This window comes from Salmo trutta, chromosome 24, assembly GCF_901001165.1.
Source record: "Salmo trutta chromosome 24, fSalTru1.1, whole genome shotgun sequence".
Lineage (NCBI taxonomy): Eukaryota > Metazoa > Chordata > Actinopteri > Salmoniformes > Salmonidae > Salmo > Salmo trutta.
This window is the reverse complement of record NC_042980.1, coordinates 15,536,572-15,557,195: the sequence shown is the minus strand read 5'-3', so window position 1 is coordinate 15,557,195 and position 20,624 is coordinate 15,536,572. Positions and strand designations below refer to the sequence as shown.

The 20,624-nt window shown below is 41.6% G+C and overlaps 1 protein-coding gene across 2 annotated transcripts; it reads left to right on the top strand.

Annotated features, from left to right (window-relative positions):
* The first annotated feature begins 14,034 nt into the window (after positions 1-14,034).
* LOC115160790 (cytochrome c) lies at positions 14,035-16,809 on the top strand. 2 transcript variants are annotated; one of them, XM_029711196.1, is made up of 3 exons: positions 14,035-14,163; positions 15,849-16,022; positions 16,124-16,809. In XM_029711196.1, the coding sequence occupies exons 2-3, from the start codon at positions 15,854-15,856 to the stop codon at positions 16,267-16,269; spliced, it is 315 nt and encodes a 104-aa protein (XP_029567056.1). In that variant the 5' UTR covers positions 14,035-14,163; positions 15,849-15,853; the 3' UTR covers positions 16,270-16,809. The 2 variants fall into 2 exon arrangements, with proteins under 2 accessions (XP_029567056.1, XP_029567057.1); XM_029711197.1 differs by lacking the exon at positions 14,035-14,163 and adding an exon at positions 15,293-15,449.
* Positions 16,810-20,624: the final 3,815 nt, after the last annotated feature.

Genomic DNA, 20,624 nt, shown 5'->3' with positions numbered 1-20,624 from the left:
ATCCAAAAGGTCTGGATCTGTATGTGTGCATACGACGGCCTCATCCAAAAGGTCTGGATCTGTATGTGTGCATACTACGGCCTCGTCCAAAAGGTCTGGATCTGTATGTGTGCATACGACGGCCTCATCCAAAAGGTCTGGATCTGTATGTGTGCATACGACGGCCTCATCCAAAAGGTCTGGATCTGTATGTGTGCATACTACGGCCTCATCCAAAAGGTCTGGATCTTCATGACACAGGTGGTACTGTTTACAACACTGTGGTTTCTGGTTTGAGCCCAACTCTCTGCATTCCCCCTTAATTATTACTAATAAAGATTGAAATCAGGGTAGAATCTTTGTTATATTTATCAGTGGGGGATAAATCTGATCTCCCAGTTGGTAAAAGTTTAAACCAGCCATTCGTCCAGGATGAATTTGAGTCATCTCATGCCCCCTCTCTTGGAGTATAAAGCAATGCAACAGTCTCTCCCAAGAGTTAGACTGCCATCTAGTGGTTGTAATTTAACCAAAGCCCTCAACTCAGAGACAATTTGGTGTAATTTTAGTGACAAGCAAGTTAGTTATTGTTGAGTAAATGAGTTGTGTATATTTACTACCAGTGCTGTACCAGTAGCAATTATCATATTTTGTATCTGTCATTAGAGGGTCACACTGTCTGCAGTCTCAACATTCTTAGCCACTCCCCATAGCTCACTTTACACCAGGTGCATTTCATTGAAGGCTGAACACACCCACAGCTGAAAATGTTGGTACTTCGCCAATATTCAACGCTTTCTCGATTACAGTACGTGACACTGTAGTATTGGATATTAGCACCATGAGCCAGACATAGATAGTTGTTATCGGTGTGCTAACTCAGCTCTATATATTTGACTCTGGCATGGTACATACAGAGCTTTCACACCTCACCATCACAGTTCACTTGAAGTCAAACTCAAAGGATATCCATTTTATATCTCTAGTCTGACCCTTGCTTTACTTATCCTATTTTACATCCCACCTAACCCTCGCTGGCCCTTAATTTATTCTTTGCTTCCTTCTTCAACCTGGCACATGCCTTTGTTCCAACCATAACTCTTGCCAAATGTCAGACTACCCCACCCTAAACATAGCTATGACTACACTACGGAGTCCTTCAAAATCTCTCCACGCGTTTAAAGGCTGCGTTGAAACAATGACTTATCAATGACCCAAGACCAGTTCAGTTAATCCCTACCATTGTGACAATAAGTTGTCACAATGCTGCATCAAATGTGCATTATCCTAGGGGCGTTGGCAGACACAATGCAAGTAACTTAATTTATGTCCCAGTGTGTCTATGTATGCGGATGACTCAACACTATAACACGTCAGCTACTACAGCAACTGGAATGACTGCAACACTTAACAAAGAGCTGCAGTTAGTTTCAGAATGGGTAGCAAGGAATAACTTAGTCCTAAATATTTCCAAAACTAAAAGCATTGTATTTTGGGACAAATTTTTCACTAAACCCTAAACCTCAACTACATCTCGTAATGAATAATGTGGAAATTGAACAAGTTGAGGTGACTAAACTGCTTGGTGTAACCCTGGATTGTAAACTGTCATGGTCAAAACATATTGATACAACAGCAGCTAAAATGGGGAGAAGTCTGTCCATAATAAAGCGCTGCTCTGCCTTAACGACACTGTCAACAAGGCAGGTCCCACAGGCCCTAGTTTTGTCGCACCTAGACTACTGTTCAGTAGTGTGGTCAGGTGCCACAAAGAGGTACATTAATAATATGCATGCAATCTGTCATGGCTCAAAGTGGAAGAGAGATTGACTTCATCACTACTTGTTTTTGTAAGAGGTGTTGACAAGCTGAGTGTACCGGGCTGTCTGACAATGAGCAACTTTCAGGTCTTCTGAGCGCAAACTTGAACGTTGTGAAAAATCTGTGCAACTTTCGTGTTTACTGTGAACACTGAGGCTGTACCTGCTTTAAGTTGCAGTTTTAACAGTGGCCAAGTAGGCTACTGTGGCTATTTGATCATAATGTAGGCCTTCCAGAGTGGCCTACCATCAAAAACAATGTTTTAACATTTAAATAGCTGTTCTATCATTCAGCCTACAGTAGCAGCCAATGTGTGGTGTTCAATATAGGCCTACATTCCATGAGATTTTGGAAAAAACATGCAGGGCTGGACATTAACCTGATTGACAAGGAGGTGACTGAACATTTTGTTGTGTTGTTTAATGCAAGAAACTGCTTTTATAAATAAAATGCGTTATTATTTCCAAACCATTATTACAGAGAATCAGACAAAATAAGCTACCATCTGCCTATTGGCTCCTTTAAAAAAAAAATATATATATATTTCACCTTTATTTAACCAGGTAGGCCAGTTGAGAACAAGTTCTCATTTACAACTGCGACCTGGCCAAGACAAAGCAAAGCAGTGCGACACAAACAACAACACAGAGTTACACATGGAATAAACAAGCGTACAGTCAATAACACAATAGGAAAAAAATAAAGTCTATATACAGTGTGTGCAAATGGCGTGAGGAGGTAAGGCAATGAACAGGCCATAGTAGCGAAGTAATTACAGTTTAGCAAATTAACACTGGAGTGAATAGATGAGCAGATGATGATGTGCAAGTAGAAATACTGGTGTGCAAAAGAGCAGAAAAGTAAATTAAAACAATTTGGGGATGAGGTAGGTAGATTGGGTGGGCTATTTACAGATGGGCTATGAACAGCTGCAGCGATCGGTTAGCTGCTCAGATAACTGATGTTTAAAGTTAGTGAGGGAAATATAAGTCTCCAGCTTCAGCGATTTTTGCAATTCGTTACAGTAATTGCCAGCAGAGAACTGGAAGGAAAGGCGGCCAAAGGAGGTGTTGGCTTTGGGGACGACCAGTGAGATATACCTGCTGGAGCACGTGCGACGGGTGGGTGTTGTTATCATGACCAGTGAGCTGACATAAGGCGGAGCTTTACCTAGCATAGACTCATAGATGACCTGGAGCCAGTGGGTCTGGCGACGAATATGTAGCGAGGGCCAGCCGACTAAAGCATACAGGTCATAGTGGTGGGTGATATAAGGGGCTTTGGTGACAAAGCGGATGGCACTGTGATAGACTGCATCCAGACTGCATCCAGTTTGCTGAGTAGAGTATTGGAAGCTATTTTGTAAATGACATCGCCAAAGTTTGGTAGGATAGTTAGTTTTACGAGGGTATGTTTGGCGGCGTGAGTGAAGGAGACTTTGTTGCGAAATAGGAAGCCGATTCTAGATTTAATTTTGGATTGGAAATGTTTAATATGAGTCTGGAAGGAGAGTTTACACTCTAGCCAGACACCTAGGTATTTGTAGTTGTCCACATATTCTAAGTCAGAACCATCCAGAGTAGTGATGCTAGTAGGGCGGACGGGTGCGGGCAGCGGAATGTTGAAAAGCATGCATTTGGTTTTCAGAGTGTTTAAGAGCAGTTGGAGGCCACGGAAGGAGTGTTGTATGGCATTGAAGCTTGTTTGGAGGTTTGTTAACACAGTGTCCAAAGAAGGGCCAGATGTATACAGAATGGTGTCATCTGCGTAGTGATGGATCAGGGAATCACCCGCAGCAAGAGCGACATCATTGAGATATACAGAGAAAAGAGTCGGCCCGAGAATTGAACCCTGTGGTACCCCCATAGAGACTCCTTAGCTTATTCAAGCCTGTATCAAGATACAACACTGACCCTAAGACAAAAAAAAAGCTCTTTACCTGACTCGCTTTTCAAAGATGTCTAGACATGTACACGTTTTGTGCTTTTGAAGGAAGCAATCGCTCCTCTATTGCTGACTATTAATGATCTATAACTGGGCTAATAACTCACTAACTAGCAAAGGATATGAAGATTTTTTACACACGTGACTACATGCAGCTCTCGCTTTGATTTCAAAACAACTGCATCTACTCACGACCGCTCATGCTGTAAACACAGTCCAGTTCAAAGTAAATGGCACAGATCCATATACGGCAATGGTCTATTTGCATATACTGTAGGCCTACTGCAGCTCTGATTGTTTTTGCCGCACCGGTCTGTGTAGAGTGCATGCTGAATTGTGCGTGTCAATGCAATATAATCCTACTCTGATGCAATTAGACTGCTGATTGTCACAAATATGAGTATAGGACGAGTCAACAACATTATTTGGATACGAGTTAACAAAATATGAACTTTTAAAGCTGCATTATGAAACTTTTTGGCTGACCCGACCAAATTCACATAGAATGGTGAGTACTAGATCTGTCATTCTCATTGAAAGCATGTCTAAGAAGTGGCTTCCCGTTCTTAACTTTCATTTTTGCGTCTTTTACTTTTGGTTTTGTACACCAGCTTCAAACAGCTCAAAATAAAATATTTTTGGTTATGGAAAAGATAGTTCACAGCAGTTTAGATGGTAGGCAAATTTTAGCAACCAGGAAATGGCGTTGCGATTTCTGTATATTGCACATTTAACTGTGAGATTTTCACTTGTCTGTTACTGTAACATAAACATATCCATTTTAAGAGAAAATGAGACACCAAAAATAACTTTTTTTAACAGTGTTAGTAAAATAAAACAACATCAAAGTAAGGTACAGAGGTCACTGTCCATTGCTTTATCCCAGAGTTATTTTCAACACAAACACAAGTTGGCAACTATTCCTCCAGCCCGAATTTAAAAAGTGAATCAGTAACCTAAGACATTACAAAACATTAAGGAAAACTTTAAACTATAACGTTTTTTTGTATAAACTGTTGATTATCAGTGGTGTAAAGTACTTAAGTAAAAATACTTTAAATTACTACTTAACTCAGCATGGTACTAGGAAAAGGGCTTTCAACAGCAGTACTTACATTAAAACAATTGCAGATGTGCTCCGATTAACTGCCACTCAAAATTAAGCGCAGAGAGGTCATCGAGAGTCTGATGACTCTCACAACAAGGATCATTTTTTGACAATGTTAGAAGAAATAGCAAAGCATGACCCTCTCATAGAGTAAAGGATGAATGCATGTGGCAATGCTAAATACACAAGCCACCAAACCCAGAACAAAGTTCTTGAGGGCTTAGCTGAGATGGTACAAAGTGAAATAATAAGAGAAGTAAAGAAAGTTAAGTTTTTAGTGTAATTGCAGATGAAACCAAAGATTTAGAGAAAAAAGAACACATGTCTTTAGTTGTGAGGTACTATTACAACAGGGCCATCCACAAAAGCACTTTCAGTCAGCTGAAAGCTTAGATGCACCATGTCTCACAAAAATGATAATTGATTGCCTTGAAAAATATGGTCTGGACTACAGAAATAATATTGTGGGGCAAGGCTATGAAGGTGCATCCGTCATGAGCGGAAAGCATTCTGGTGTGTCTGCACGGATTAAAAATATTTGTATTTTATGTGCACTGTAATGCACATTGTTTTAATTTGGTTCTTGTTGATGCTGTAAAATCAGTGCCTGAGGCAGTACATTTTTTTGCTCTCCTGCAGAAGCTTTATAACTTTGTATCTGGCTTGTACGTTCATCTCAAGTGGCTTGCAGTTCAGAAAGAGCTGTATCCACAGCAGCAGCCCAGGGAACTACAGAGACGTACGGATGTAAGGTGGGCATGCATATACACGGCATGCTGTAATCTGAGGGACAGGCTTCCAGCAGTTCTGAGAGTGCTACAGGATGTCACGCTTGAAAATAGTGGTGATAGATCAGTGGAGGCAAGGGGCCTTCTTTCTCAGATAGATTTACATTTCATAAGGCTTTGGTTACCTTTTGTAAGGTGGATGGTGATGCCAAATGTCTTTCTGACATGCTCCAATCAAGCTCTCTTGACCTAGCAAGGGCTGTGGATCTAGTAGGTGCCCTTACATACACATTACAGGACTACAGAAGTGAGAGTTACTTTGGAGAACTATGGAAAGAGGTTGAAGAGATTGCAGATCACTGCAAAATAAGTGTGTAAAAGACAGTCCCAAAGACACTCCTGCGTTGTCTTGGCTGTGTACTTAGGATCGTTGTCCTGTTGGAAGGTGAACCTTCGCCCCAGTCTGAGGTCCTGAGCGCTCTGCAGCAGGTTTTCATCAAGGATCTCTCTGTATTTTGCTCTGTGCATCTTTCCCTCGATCCTGACTAGTCTCCCAGTGCCTGTCGCTGAAAAACATCCCCACACCACCATGCTTCACCGTAGGGATGGTGCCAAGTTTCCTCCAGACATGACGCTTGGCATTCAGGCCAAAGAGTTCAATCTTGGTTTCATCAGACCAGATAATCTTGTTTCTCATGGTCTGAGAGTCCTTTAGGTGCCTTTTGGCAAACTCCAAGCAGGCTGTCACGTGCCTTTTACTGAGGAGTTGCTTCCGTCTGGCCACTCTACCATAAAGGCCTGACTGGTGGAGTGGTGCAGAGAGGGTTGTCCTTCTGGAAGGTTCTCCCATCTCCACAGAGGAACTCTGGATCTCTGTCAGAGTGACCATCGGTTCTTGGTCACCTCCATGACCAAGGCCCTTCTCCCCCGATCTCTCAGTTTGGCCAGGCAGCCAACTCTAGGACGAGTCTTGGTGCTTCCAAACTTCTTCCATTTAAGAATGATGGAGGCCACTGTGTTCTTGGGGACCTACAATGCTGCAGACATTTTTCAGTACCCTTCCACAGATCTGCGCCTCGACACAATCCTGTCTCGAACTCTACGGACAATTCCTTCAACCTCATGGCTTGGTTTTCGCTCTGACATTCGCTTCTTCTTCTTCTATATCATGGCAGTCCACAAACAAATGTTTAAAGTGCATGCCGCCATCTACTGTGCTGGAATGTACGATCAATCATGATCTGCCCAATTCTGTACTACCATGAAAATACAATTCAAAACCAAATAAATCCCTATTAACGCCTACCACACCCTCCCTTCTCCCCTAAAAAACCATCTCCAACCCCATTAAACGTTATATCATGCTGAAACACTCCACCCTTAAGATTGTTCAGCATGTCAACAACTATTTCCACAGTAACCTATGTTACCCCCAATATTTCCTTCCTTCTGCTTTCCACAACCCAAGTTGTATTGATAACCTTACCAATAAAAGCTATGAATTCCATCCCAGGACCATCAGAAACACCGGCCCTGACAGTAGGTCCACTTACTACAGGTACATCCATGTCAGATCCATCAGTCTGACAGTAGGTTCACTGACTACAGGTACATCCATGTAAGATCCATCAGTCTGACAGTAGTTCCACTTACTACAGGTACTTCCATGTCAGATCCATCAGTCTGACAGTAGGTCCACTTACTACAGGTACATCCATGTCAGATCCATCAGTCTGACAGTAGGTTCACTGACTACAGGTACATCCATGTAAGATCCATCAGTCTGACAGTAGGTCCACTTACTACAGGTACATCCATGTAAGATCCATCAGTCTGACAGTAGGTCCACTTACTACAGGTACATCCATGTCAGATCCATCAGTCTGACAGTAGGTCCACTTACTACAGGTACATCCATGTAAGATCCATCAGTCTGACAGTAGGTCCACTTACTACAGGTACATCCATGTCAGATCCATCAGTCTGACAGTAGGTCCACTTGCTACAGGTACATCCATGTCAGATCCATCAGTCTGACAGTAGGTCCACTTACTACAGGTACATCCATGTAAGATCCATCAGTCTGACAGTAGGTCCACTTGCTACAGGTACATCCATGTAAGATCCATCAGTCTGACAGTAGGTCCACTTACTACAGGTACATCCATGTAAGATCCATCAGTCTGACAGTAGGTCCACTTACTACAGGTACATCCATGTAAGATCCATCAGTCTGACAGTAGGTCCACTTACTACAGGTACATCCATGTAAGATCCATCAGTCTGACACTTACTACAGGTACATCCATGTAAGCCCCATTAGTCCGCCCTGTTCTACTAGTCTGTATTGCAGCTTCTGCATATGATACATCATGACTAGTTCTATATCTCTGAGCTTCTCTAGCCTCTCTCTGCACCTGGCATCAAATGCTGCACTGTGTTCTCCCCCACAATTACAACGCTTAACCTTCACATTGCTTCCACATTCACTGTAATCATGTTCCCCTCCACACTTGGCACATCTTTTGTTTCCTTACACTGAACAGCTACATGTCTCATTCTTAGGCATTTAAAACACAGTAGTGCATATGAGACAAATTCTCAAACATTGAAACTAAGGAATCCTATCTGTACTTTCCTGGCAAGACTTTCTCAAACCTCAGCATCACTGACAAGCTTTCACTCATTTGACCCTCTTTCCTACTGATCAACCCTTTGGCCTCAATCACTCTGCCTCCCTTCACATTTTCTTCAATATCATCTGTGGACATATATATTGGGACCCCAGTGATGACTCCCCTCAACCTAGCATACGCACCAGAGACATGGCTTTTAATCTTCTTCCCATTAAGCTTTTCCATTTGCAGAATCTTCCCTTGCTGAGCCTGGCTACCACAAAATATTAGCAATCTACCATTTCCAATTAACCGGGATAGGTGAAGTTAAACTATCTCTTTATCTACGGCATTAGTTACTTGGATAGAGTGTAAATGAGGCCCTATGGTCTCACATGCCATGACATCTTTCCACTCAGACACATTATTGCTCTTGCTTCCTACCTTGAATCTCTTTTTGCTTTATACACTAGACGCTCCACTGCTTACAGTATCACGATCTCTCTTCTTCCTATGTCTTTCCACTACAGACCATTCAGGTCCTTGAACCTCATCCTCCCGCTCCATATCATCAGAGCGGTCACCCATATTGATCGCACTCCAGCACAGCTGTTGCTTCTCTCTTTTCGTCCACACTATTCGCCACCATCTCTCTCTGACACGCACTGTCAACTATGGGCCTTATATAGACAGGTGTGTGCCTTTCCAAATCATGTCCAATCAATTGAATTTACCACAAGTGGACTCCAGTCAAGTTGCAGAAACATCTCAAGGATGATCAATGGAAACAGGATGCACCTGAGCTACATTTCGAGTTTCATAGCAAAGGGTCTGAATACTTATGTAAATAAGGTATTTCTGTTTTACATTTTTAATACATTTGCAAGAAAAAAGTCCAAAAAGCTTTTTTCGCTTTGTCATTATGTGGTATTGTGTGTAGATTCATAAGGAGAAACATTAATTTGGTCAATTTTAGAATAAGGCTGTAACGTAACAAAATGTGGAAAAAGGGAAGGGGTCTGAATACTTTCTGAATGCACTGTATACACTGACTTTTAGAAGGAATTGTATGATGATTAGCTTAGCAATCGCGTGATGCAGCATGACAACGTGAATGCAATTGGTCGACAGTCTTCTTGGTGGGGCGTTATACAGTACGTTCCTTCATTCATTGGATTCCTATCTGCTTTCTATAATATCTCTGGCAATGGTACCATGCAATGCTCCTTGGAATAAAGAGGCAGACAAATAGTAAAAATATGCTAGATTCTCCGTTAAATTACACATTTCTCGAGGTAGGAATATCGCAAAAATATTGTCTCCGTCTCATTCGAGAGAAGACATCCTCCCGATATCACGTTTTAGGGAAGAACCAGATGCAGAAAGTGTTGAAATAACAAAAGTTTATTACTAGAACAGGGGGCAGGCAAAACGACAGGTCAAGGGCAGGCAGAGGTCAGTAAACCAGATCAGAGTCCATAAGGTACAGAACAGCAGGCAGTCTCAGGGTCAGGGCAGGCAGTAGTCAATAATCCAGTGTGGTGTGACAAGGTACAGAACAGCAGGCAGACTCAGGGTCAGGGCAGGCAGTAGTCAATAATCCAGTGTGGTGTGACAAGGTACAGAACAGCAGGCAGACTCAGGGTCAGGGCAGGCAGTAGTCAATAATCCAGTGTGGTGTGACAAGGTACAGAACAGCAGGCAGACTCAGGGTCAGGGCAGGCAGTAGTCAATAATCCAGTGTGGTGTGACAAGGTACAGAACAGCAGGCAGACTCAGGGTCAGGGCAGGCAGTAGTCAATAATCCAGTGTGGTGTGACAAAGTACAGAACAGCAGGCAGACTCAGGGTCAGGGCAGGCAGTAGTCAATAATCCAGTGTGGTGTGACAAGGTACAGAACAGCAGGCAGACTCAGGGTCAGGGCAGGCAGTAGTCAATAATCCAGTGTGGTGTGACAAGGTACAGAACAGCAGGCAGACTCAGGGTCAGGGCATGCAGTAGTCAATAATCCAGTGTGGTGAGACAAGGTACAGGACGGCAGGCAGGCTCAGGGTCAGAGCAGGCAGTAGTCAATAATCCAGTGTGGTGAGACAAGGTACAGGACGGCAGGCAGACTCAGGGTCAGAGCAGGCAGTAGTCAATAATCCAGTGTGGTGAGACAAGGTACAGGACGGCAGGCAGGCTCAGGGTCAGAGCAGGCAGAATGGACAAAACCTGGAAAACTAGAAAACAGGAACTAGAAACAGACAGGGGCAAGGGGGAAAACGCTGGTAGGCTTGACGAACAAACAAACTGGCAACAGACAAACTAAGAACACAGATATAAATACACTGGGGATAATGGGGAATATGGGCGACATCTGGAGGGGTTGGAGACAAGCACAAAGACAGATGAAACAGATCAGGGTGTGACACCCGAGTTTTGACATGGGCCAATATTGAAATCTGACATGTATAATAGGCATTTTTATGATCTAAAAGTTGTATTCCTATTAACTTCCAGTGTAGTGAGAGTGACTTTATTGCAGTGCTGTGTCATACTGGTCGGATTTCTGCCTGCTTGAACGCCGATACACTTGAAAACATGAAATGACCCAGGGAATCGACAGAACATCACTCAGAGATGCACAAAAACAATATAACTCAAAATGGGCGAAACATTCCTTTAAGTTTAGGTGTTAGGTTAAAGGGTTAAGGTTAGGGTTAGGTTAAGGGTTAGCTAAAAGGGTTAAGATTAGGGGAAGGGTTAGCTAACGTGCTAAGTAGTTGCAAAGTAGATAAAAAATAGCAAGTGGTTGAAAAGTTGCTAATTAGCTACAATTCTAAAGTTGTCCGTGATGAGATTCAAACTCACAGTCTTTGGGTTGCTAGTACGTCCACATCACAACCACCCACCCACCCTACTTTCGTTTTTGCCTTAAGTAACCATCTGTTAACCGGGATAGGTGAAGTTAAACTATCTCTTTCTCTACGGCATTAGTTACTTGGATAGAGTGTAAATGAGGCCCTATGGTCTCAAACCACACCAATCATCATTGGAAAGATAAGACAACAGTTGGAACTTTCGAGGTTGTTCTGTCATTGAATGTTCTGTCAATCTCGAAAGTTACAACTTTTGTCTTATCTTTCCAATGATGATTGACTGTAAAAATGAATGTAGTCAGAGAGGAATACAGAATATATGTTGTGGTGTAGTGTGAATACAAACAACAAGGCCATTTCGCCGAAATTTTGTATAACATTTTTACATTGTATTTCCATAACATAGGGAAGATCTCAATTGCATACTCCTCACGTCCTCTCTCCTCGTCTCCTTATCAATACCAATTGGAGGAGAATGTCTTTCTCATTCAATGGGTTTTGAGAATAGAGCTCGCCAGCATGTAGTCCTAAAACCTGGAAATAAGTTCTCTGGTTCATTCAGCCATTCCTATGGCAAACAATTAATGGGGGAATAATAGGGTTTTGGGATAAACGCCGAAAATAAGGTCTGAGGTCAATTCAAGTTTAGGAGATTTTATAGGTTTTGTTCTATGAGATAATATCAGTCAGTTAGAGGAGGCTGGTGGGAGGAACTATAGGAGGAATGGCTCATTGTAATGTCTGGAATGGAATTCATGGAATGGTATCAAACACATCAAACATACGGAAACCACATGTTTGACTCCATTCCATGGATTTCATTCCAGACTTTACAATGAGTCCATCCTATAGCTCCTCCCAACCGCATCCTCTGCAGTCAGTTAGTATGACCCTTATGAATTATGAAGTATTCATGTGCTTTTAAAATGACATTGTTTAAAAATTCACAAGAAATTACGTTAGCTGATGAAGATGATCTCATAAAACAAAACGTATAATATATCCTAAGCCGGTGTTTACCATAGACCTTATTTTCGGCGTGATTAACCCTATATAAACGTCATTAATTTCCACATAGGCTTTGTCCAACAAACCATGGCAGAGTTAGTGCCTATTGATAAATGTGTCACAAGCTAGATCAGTATTGGATATCATGAAGCAGTTCTCCAAAATCTCAGGTTTGGCATTAAATCTTTCCAAATGTAAGATGTTTGTTTTGAAAGGAGCTGTCAATCCAGCAGATTGTAACATCTCTGAAAAAGATACTGTAACCTACCTCGGTGTAAAGATCACTAAAAATCTTAAGGCTGTGAATGATCTTAATTTGAACCCTGTAACTGAATCTGTCAACAACAAAAAATATCCTCATGGTTAGGGGGGGATTTAAGTCTTCAAGGAAGGGTGCTTTTATCCAAAGGTGAGGGGCTATCTCGTGCATCCTATCTTTTTTCATCTATTGACATTCCCAAATCCACTTGCTGTACCTTAGATAGGCTTTTGTACAACTTCATATGGAAAAACAAGCCACATAAGATAAAAAGAGATGTTATCACCAACAGGGTTTGTGATGGCGTCTAAATGTCTTAGACTTCACTCTCTTCAATCAGATATCAAAGGTCAACTGGATTAAAAGGTACATAAAAAGTCCTCATAGTTTCTGGAATATTATACCTCATTTTGTTTTTCAGAAGTTCGGAGGGCTTAATTTTTTTACTACAATGTCCATATATTGTGGGTAAACTTCCTGTGAAACTGGCAGCTTTTCACAAGCAGCCTTTAATGTCCTGGGCTTTGTTGTATAAACACAACTTTTCACCTCATACATGTTTTATATGAAACAATGGGTCGATATTACAAAGAAACAAGATGTTATTTAACCATAAATGGTTCTCGAAAAACATTGTCCTTGTCACACAATAAGTTAATATTAGTGGGAATCTATTTACACGGAGAGAATTTATGGAAAGATACAACTTTGAGGTTTCAAGCAAGGAATATGACACTGTTATTAAAGCTATACCTAGTGGGATAAAAACTTTACTTCAGAATAATGCATATTTTGGAATATCTCCGATTGTAAGCGATATCCAGGTGAATGGCATTGGTCTACTAGATACGAAATTCAACAATCGTTTATTAAGGGATATTTTCTACAGGAAGTCTATTCCCTCTGCGATATTTTGTTTGGCTTCATCGTTTGATGTAAACTGGCGCCGTGCTTGGCTCACTCCACACAAATTTATGGTGACCAATAAAGTAAAGGAGATCTCCTTTAAGATTATCCATAGATTCTATCCGTGTAATAGCTTGATTTCTAAATATATACCTGATGTTACCAGTGAATGCAGTTTTTGTGAACTAGAAACTGAATCTATTAAACACTTATTCTGTCAGTGTTTATATAGTGAAGTGTTCTGGACTGATGTAAAACTATATCTTGGCCTCAAATTGCATACAACCATTGCAATTTCTAAGTTTGACATATTATTTTACTACACTGATTCCACAATTGAACGTGAGTATGTCATAAATCTATTTTATTAGGAAAAAATGTCATACACAAATCAAAATTTATAAAGAAAAAGGCCCTTTTCTTAATTAAAAAAAAATCTGATTGGAAAACTATTTAGAGTCTTTAAAACGTATACAAAACAAAATGTCAAAAACATTTATTCGCTATATGTCTGTATTTGAATTGATATAATGTGGATTAGTTTTATTTTTTATTTTTTTCTAATTTCTTTGTGGAATCGCTCTGGTTGTTATGTTTATGTTTAGCATGTTCCTGTTAATAAAAAAATAAAAAAGTTAGTGCCTACAAAAAGACGCCATTACTATTTCTCTCTAGTGGAATCTTGCCATTGTGTAGTACAGCAAGTCACTTTTTCCTCAACTCCATCTAGGGCTTGAACGTAAAACAGCAGTGTTCGTCATGATAGTGATGACGCAGAGCATGTGACTGGCCAGTATGCGACTGACGTTTTAAACGGAGTACATCTTTTTTCAGGGAAGAAAAGGGACTTCCTTGGATTTGTTACAGTAGGCTACCGGCGCGGAGACAGCTCAAGGTGAACGAAGTTTTTAAGGAATATAGATACATTGAACAGGTAAGAATGAGTAAATACGTTTTACTGTAGTCAGTGTTTCTTTTGTTGTGAACATTTCTTTCGAAATAAGAAAAAGAAGCAAAGTTTGTCTGATTCTGAATGTAGTTATCCGCCGATTACACGTTCGGGGGTTAACTTTACAAGCTTGTTAGCCGGTTAACGCGTCTAAAGTCAACACAACTGAATATCTTAGAACAACTGAAACAAGCCATGGCTGTGAAGAAACATATCAGCCAACATGTGTAGTCTGTGTTCGTCTTTTGAGAGAACAAGTTCATTAACGTAACTTGCTAGGTAAGTTACGTTAGCCGTTTTGTAACTTGACTAGTTAATTTCTCTTGCTACTATTAGTTAACAAACGTGGCCACCTCAACGACCTATCGTTAATACTAACGCCCTCTTATTTGGCTAAATAGCTAGTTGTAACCTAGCTAAGTTACACAACGTTACACCCAAATGCCGGCACGTTGTCATTCCACTACTCCCAGCGAGTGTTACATAGACAGTTGCGCAACCAAAGCAGTACTAACGCCTCTCGTGGCGAGTGAATATTCTGCAGGGCAAATTATGAAACGTTATTACAATGACGGATCCTTACGACGTCCTCAGGCTAAACCCCAACCTTTACATTTTAGTTATTTAGTAGACGCTCTTATCCAGAGCGATTTACAGGAACGTTTAGTTTCTTGCTCAAGGGCACATCGACATTTTCACGTAGTCGGCTCGGAGGTTCTAACCAGCAACCTTCCTGTTACTGGCCCAACGCTCTTTACAGCTTTGCCGAAACATCACTCTTACCATGGTTACACTGGCTTTTCAGTCTGAAAGAAGTCTGCCTAAAAATGCAGGAGTCTCTACAAGCCAGAACGTTGAATAAAATGATGTGTGCTCTTTACCGGTTGTCAGTGCTTTTGGCGGTAGGGGGGGGATTGGGTATCCATAGGAAAGTGTTTACCGGAATTTTATATTTAATATTTTATTTTGGTGTAACGTCGGAAGAGTCTATCGCTTAAATCCAGAGCCATTGCATGTGAATCACTGTGTAAACAATAGCCGGACGTAATCGACTGCGGTGCGTTTCCTCGCAATCAGCTAGAAGTTTTTGTGAAATTTGCCCGCTGACTGCGTGGGTCAACGTTCGGTTAGGCTTGGCCATATTGTTCAAGTGTGTCGCGTCCGTTAAACCGATATACAAGCCATCGTACTGAAGGTTGGGTTGACAACGCTTCCCTGTATATATTTTGTCTTAGATTACCTCTGACGGGGCCAAAATCAGCAGACAACAGGTAAAGCAACTTGAAATGAAGCTTGTTCGGGAATTCTGAGCCTACATGTTAGATGAGACTAAGTACTTCACTCTCGGATTCTAAAATAGTTTCTTAACCGCTAGGCTACTATACCTGCCGTCCCAACTTAATCCTTACCTAACCCATAACCCGGCTAAAATGTCAACTTCAATAGGGTGACGTCAGAGTTGGGAAGTCCCAGGCATACCCTTTAGACTTTTCCAATTATGAAATTCCAGTCAGCACGTTGAACCACCCTAACAAATAATCTTCCCTTGGGATTGTCAGCAACGTGTCATTTGAAATGGTGGAGACCTCCCTCCATTTCTGTATTTTTGGGTACCACTAAAGAGATGGTCTTCTGTTTTTATAGTTACCTCTTTGTATTTTGTCCAATAGGAAGCATGGGTGATATTGCTAAGGGAAAGAAGGCATTTGTCCAGAAGTGTGCCCAGTGTCATACTGTTGAAAATGGAGGAAAGCACAAGGTCGGTCCAAACCTCTGGGGTCTGTTTGGACGCAAGACTGGACAAGCTGAAGGCTTTTCCTACACAGATGCCAACAAATCCAAAGGTCTGAGATTCTCTCACCATCCTACAGGAAATTAAAGGGGGAATCTGACAGTAACATATTGCATTCTCATTCTAACTTGTGCATTTCACATGTGATTTCAGGCATTATCTGGGAAACCGATACCCTCATGACGTACTTGGAGAACCCCAAGAAATACATTCCTGGAACAAAGATGATATTTGCTGGCATCAAGAAGAAGGGCGAGCGTGCAGATCTTATAGCATATTTGAAGTCGGCAACTTCGTAGACCACTCTACGCTTTGTTCAATGTATAGACTTCCCTTTCTGTATCTTATATAAATATCAAGTGTTCAGAGGAGAAGGGGGATGGCTCTTTCAAGGAGCTAAGACTCTAATTCTTAGCATTTTAACAAATTTTTTTTGAATAGCCTGCTTGACATACCTGCTGGTACTCTGAATGGTGTTTGCATTATCAGTTGCCATATTTCACAGCCGTACCTCCATTTTGATGGTGTAAATTATATCCCTTGGTTTAACAGGCTCTAGTATACATAATAAATTATTGATCCATAGACTGTAAGTATTCTATAATTTATTGGGTCAATGCTGTGTAATATTTGTTTCACGAAAAGTTTCAATTAATTGTATGGGTAGTGGTTTTAATACTCGCAAATGCTCAATCAGATTTGGAATAGTCTCTAATTTCAAAGGGTCGTCTTGGAAGTAACGTCTACTACAGACCATGGTAATGTCTAATGTATCCAATACCTCATGATATGGTTCTATTTGAGTTTGTTAATTGAATAAATTACATGCTAAACAATTATCCCAACTATTGATTTATTTTCAAGTATCAGGAAGGCAACACTACCTCCCTCTCCAACCAAGGTGCATGAATTGAGCAAAAACCCTGATTTAAGGCCTGAAATGCATCTTGAGTTCAGTGACCTAACATTGCAGGTGTAAAAGACGCTTGAGCGGAGTTCCCAAATGCGGTTTTCAGGGAATTGGCCCCACGGGCTGAGATCCCGGTACAAGTAGTAGACAGGTTTTATTCAGCAGTTGTGATTAAAGGCAGGAGCACACAATATAAGGCACAATGTAAGTTTATTTTTGTATATATCAAAATGGCAGAGTTTGAAGGACACTTCAATGACCTTGTCTCACCATTACAGGATGTGAGACTAAGACCCCATTTATGCTTTATTTTTTCTCCCCAATTTCGTTGTATCCAATTGGTAGTAGTTCGTCTTGTCTCATCGCTGCAACTCCCGTATGGACTCGGGAGAGGCGAAGGTCGAGAGCCATGCGTCCTCCGAAACGCAACTCAACCAAGCCGCACTGCTTCTTGACACAATGCCCATCCAACCCGGAAGCCAGCCGCACCAATGTGTTGGAGGAAACACCGTACACCTTGCGACTTGGTCAGCGTGCACTGCGCCCGGCAAGCCACAGGAGTCGCTAGTCTGTGATGAGACAAGGATATCCCTGCCGGCCAAACCCTCCCTAACCCGGATGACGCTGGGCCAATTGTGCGCCGCCTCATGGACTTCCTGGTCGCGGCCAGCTGCGACAGAGCCTGGACTCGAACCCAGAATTTCTGGTGGCACTGCGCCACCCGGGAGGCCCCTACCCAATTTATGCTTGATCTGAAAATATGGTCGCAGGCGTCATATGGAGGGTGTGATGCAATAGTGGTGACTCAGGAGGGACCCAGATATCAAACTGAGCTCCGTACCGCATCGCTGTGCGCCTCCCACATTTTGTAACAATGCTGAAGGCTCTGTATAGCTCCGCATTGACATGATTGGTTGACGGGAGGTCCCGTATAAACACAAGCTCACTTCCTTGACAACAGCTCTACTCAAAAGTATGAATGCTCTGACTCCTGCAGAGGCCGTATCACCCTAAATGCTGCACTGCCAAATCAATGTCAGATTGACCATGCAGCGCCTATTAGTGTTTCTCAATCCTCTGTCTGGGTTGTTACATGGGAGGTCAACCCTGAATTGAATGGTGAAACCTACTCCTGGAGTACAGCATTTTGTTCCAGCCCTGCACTAACACCTGATTCTACTAATCAGCTGTGTTGTGATTTGACCTTCATTAACATTCATCTGAAGACAATTATATAAATAACAAACTATGTTTAATTGTTACCTGATTAAATTAATCATGTAATAATTAACTCATTAGGATCTGGGGCACCATGAGAGCGGTTCTTTAGAGTTACCATCTCACAAATTAAATTCACCTATTTACCTATCACATCTATAAACAGTCAACTTATTAATCATAACCTTGTATCATATCACCATTCTGAAGTCGTAAACCTTGCATCTGCAAAAACCTGAGCCTTATGATTCAGAACTACACAAATTGGTTTAATTATTTATTTACTAGCTAATTAAATGGGAACACAGGATAAACACTTATTGACTGGAGACGTAATTAGCTGAAAACAGGTCCCTAGCAGAATGACAACATGGATACTTGTTAAAGAAGAGATGGAGAGGGACAGAGACGCTTAACATTGCCACATTCAGAAACTACTCTCATCTACAATAACCATATATTTTCCACACAAACCGCCGTCGGCTTTGAGCAAGAAATCATGAATGTATTTACGTGAAATGCCTGGGTTCGCCGCGGATCTCTCGGTGAACAGGGCAGCCTTGGAAAGGGGGTTGGGACTTTTCGCGACACGCTTGTAAGGCTCTGATTGTCCAAAATGGTTCCAACAACTCGTCTATTGTCATTCTTCGTAGTTGCCCGGTAACCGGTGACTTGTCGTGTAGTCCTGAACAGAACTACAGAGTTGATTATACCTCCATTCGCTTTTGAAGATGCTTCTTTGAAGATAGGCTAGCCAGCCGTATCGATGGTTCCCCAGTGGTTTGATGAGAGTAGCGTAATGCGATGGTTTGAGCAGAGTACCAGGAGGGTCCTACTTAAATTCACTTTCGAAGATACTTTACTTAGGACAGCTAATCAGCCATACCAGTGATTGTCCGGGAGGTGAGTTTATCGTCTCCACCTCATGTTGAGATTCAAAGTTCAAATCATTTTACAACGTGTAGCTGCCGCTTCACGCTTTTTCTCGTCCAATGTGTTTCATAACCCGTCATTTATACCTTTTGCTCGAAAGGGGCAGTTCCAACAGGCTGGCTCGCTCCCTGACCCCACTCCGGGGCAGTGATTACTCACTGTGCAAAGTTATGGAAAACAATTATCTCTTATAACTTCTCAAATCACATCCCTCTCTTAACAAAAACACTTTCATAATTTTTCATATTACATGCACAACACAGTATGGAAATGTCAAAAGTGGTTATACTTTCCAAGTTACAGTATTTCCTTTATAACATTTTTAATGTTATATACTACAAATATTGTTCCAGTATTTGCTTTTGAACGTGTTAGAGTTTCAGCGGGGAAAATGTCTGTTGAGACAAAGCACATTCCTTTGGTGAATTTGGAGAGCGCAGGCCTGGATCTTCTCCCTTGATTTACAACAGGACGTGAGTTGTTAATCCCCACTAGTTCTTTCCTTCCCCCTCTACAGGTGAGTGGGGGTCTGATTGAAGTTATTCATTGCAAACCTGATCTGACCTATTTGGATTCTCATGGACAGTCATGAGAGTTGTGTTGTGTACGGCAGGTCAAGTTGCATGTGATGGACTTAGGCAACCTACAGAGATGCATGTTACACATAATGTTGGTCATTCTTGGAGAGAGCCAGTAGAGTAATGTTTTGGTTAGTGAACATATGAAAGTTGACTTTATCAATCACCATTTAAAATGGTGTGTGAACACCTTGCATCACTTGTATAATCAATATGCCCCAATTTTTATGTAATTGTGGGAATGTTTAATCATTTTATCTCATAAGCTTAACAAAGAAGTGTGAATAGGATGAATGAGGGCTAATGGTGCTTTCAAGACAACTGGGAACTCGGGGAAAAAACGAGGTCAAATGTCAGTGAACTTCAGGTCAGAAAGTCGGCTCTAGAAAGTTTCTGACCTGGAATTTCGAGTTGGATGATTACGTTTTCCCAATTAGAGATGTTTTTTTTTCGAGATCCCAGTTGTTTTGAACGCTCGGAAGTCAGAGATTTCCAAGTTCCCAGTTGTTTTGAACACAGAATAAAACATGCTGCAAAGTGCATACCATAGAGAATAAAGGAGGCCTCTAGTGGCCAAAAGGCATTTTAACATTGGCAGTGCCATTGAGGGCTTTCCAAGGGGCCAGGGGTCATTTGAAGCACTTTTTAAATTGCTCCTACAGTTTTTCTTTGGTACTGCAGTTTAACTGTCGCCCGGCCCAGAAAGAACATTTCCATACAAGTCAGATTTGAAAATTCCTAATAAGACACTTTAGTCATCACCTTTGCACACAAAACATCCCATTTTTTACATCACTCACAGCCGAAGATATAAACATTTTATGTTTATCCAGTGTCTGCCATGTTGGAGTAGGTGATGACGTCGTCACTGCACCCTGTGTGCACTGAGTGCTAGTGTGCATGTGATGTTGGTCTGTATAAACCAGATGCAACCCGGATATATAGACTGAATCGACTGTTGAAAACAACTCAGACTCATCCTCTGGCCAAACTCTTCCACCATTGGCTGATCCCT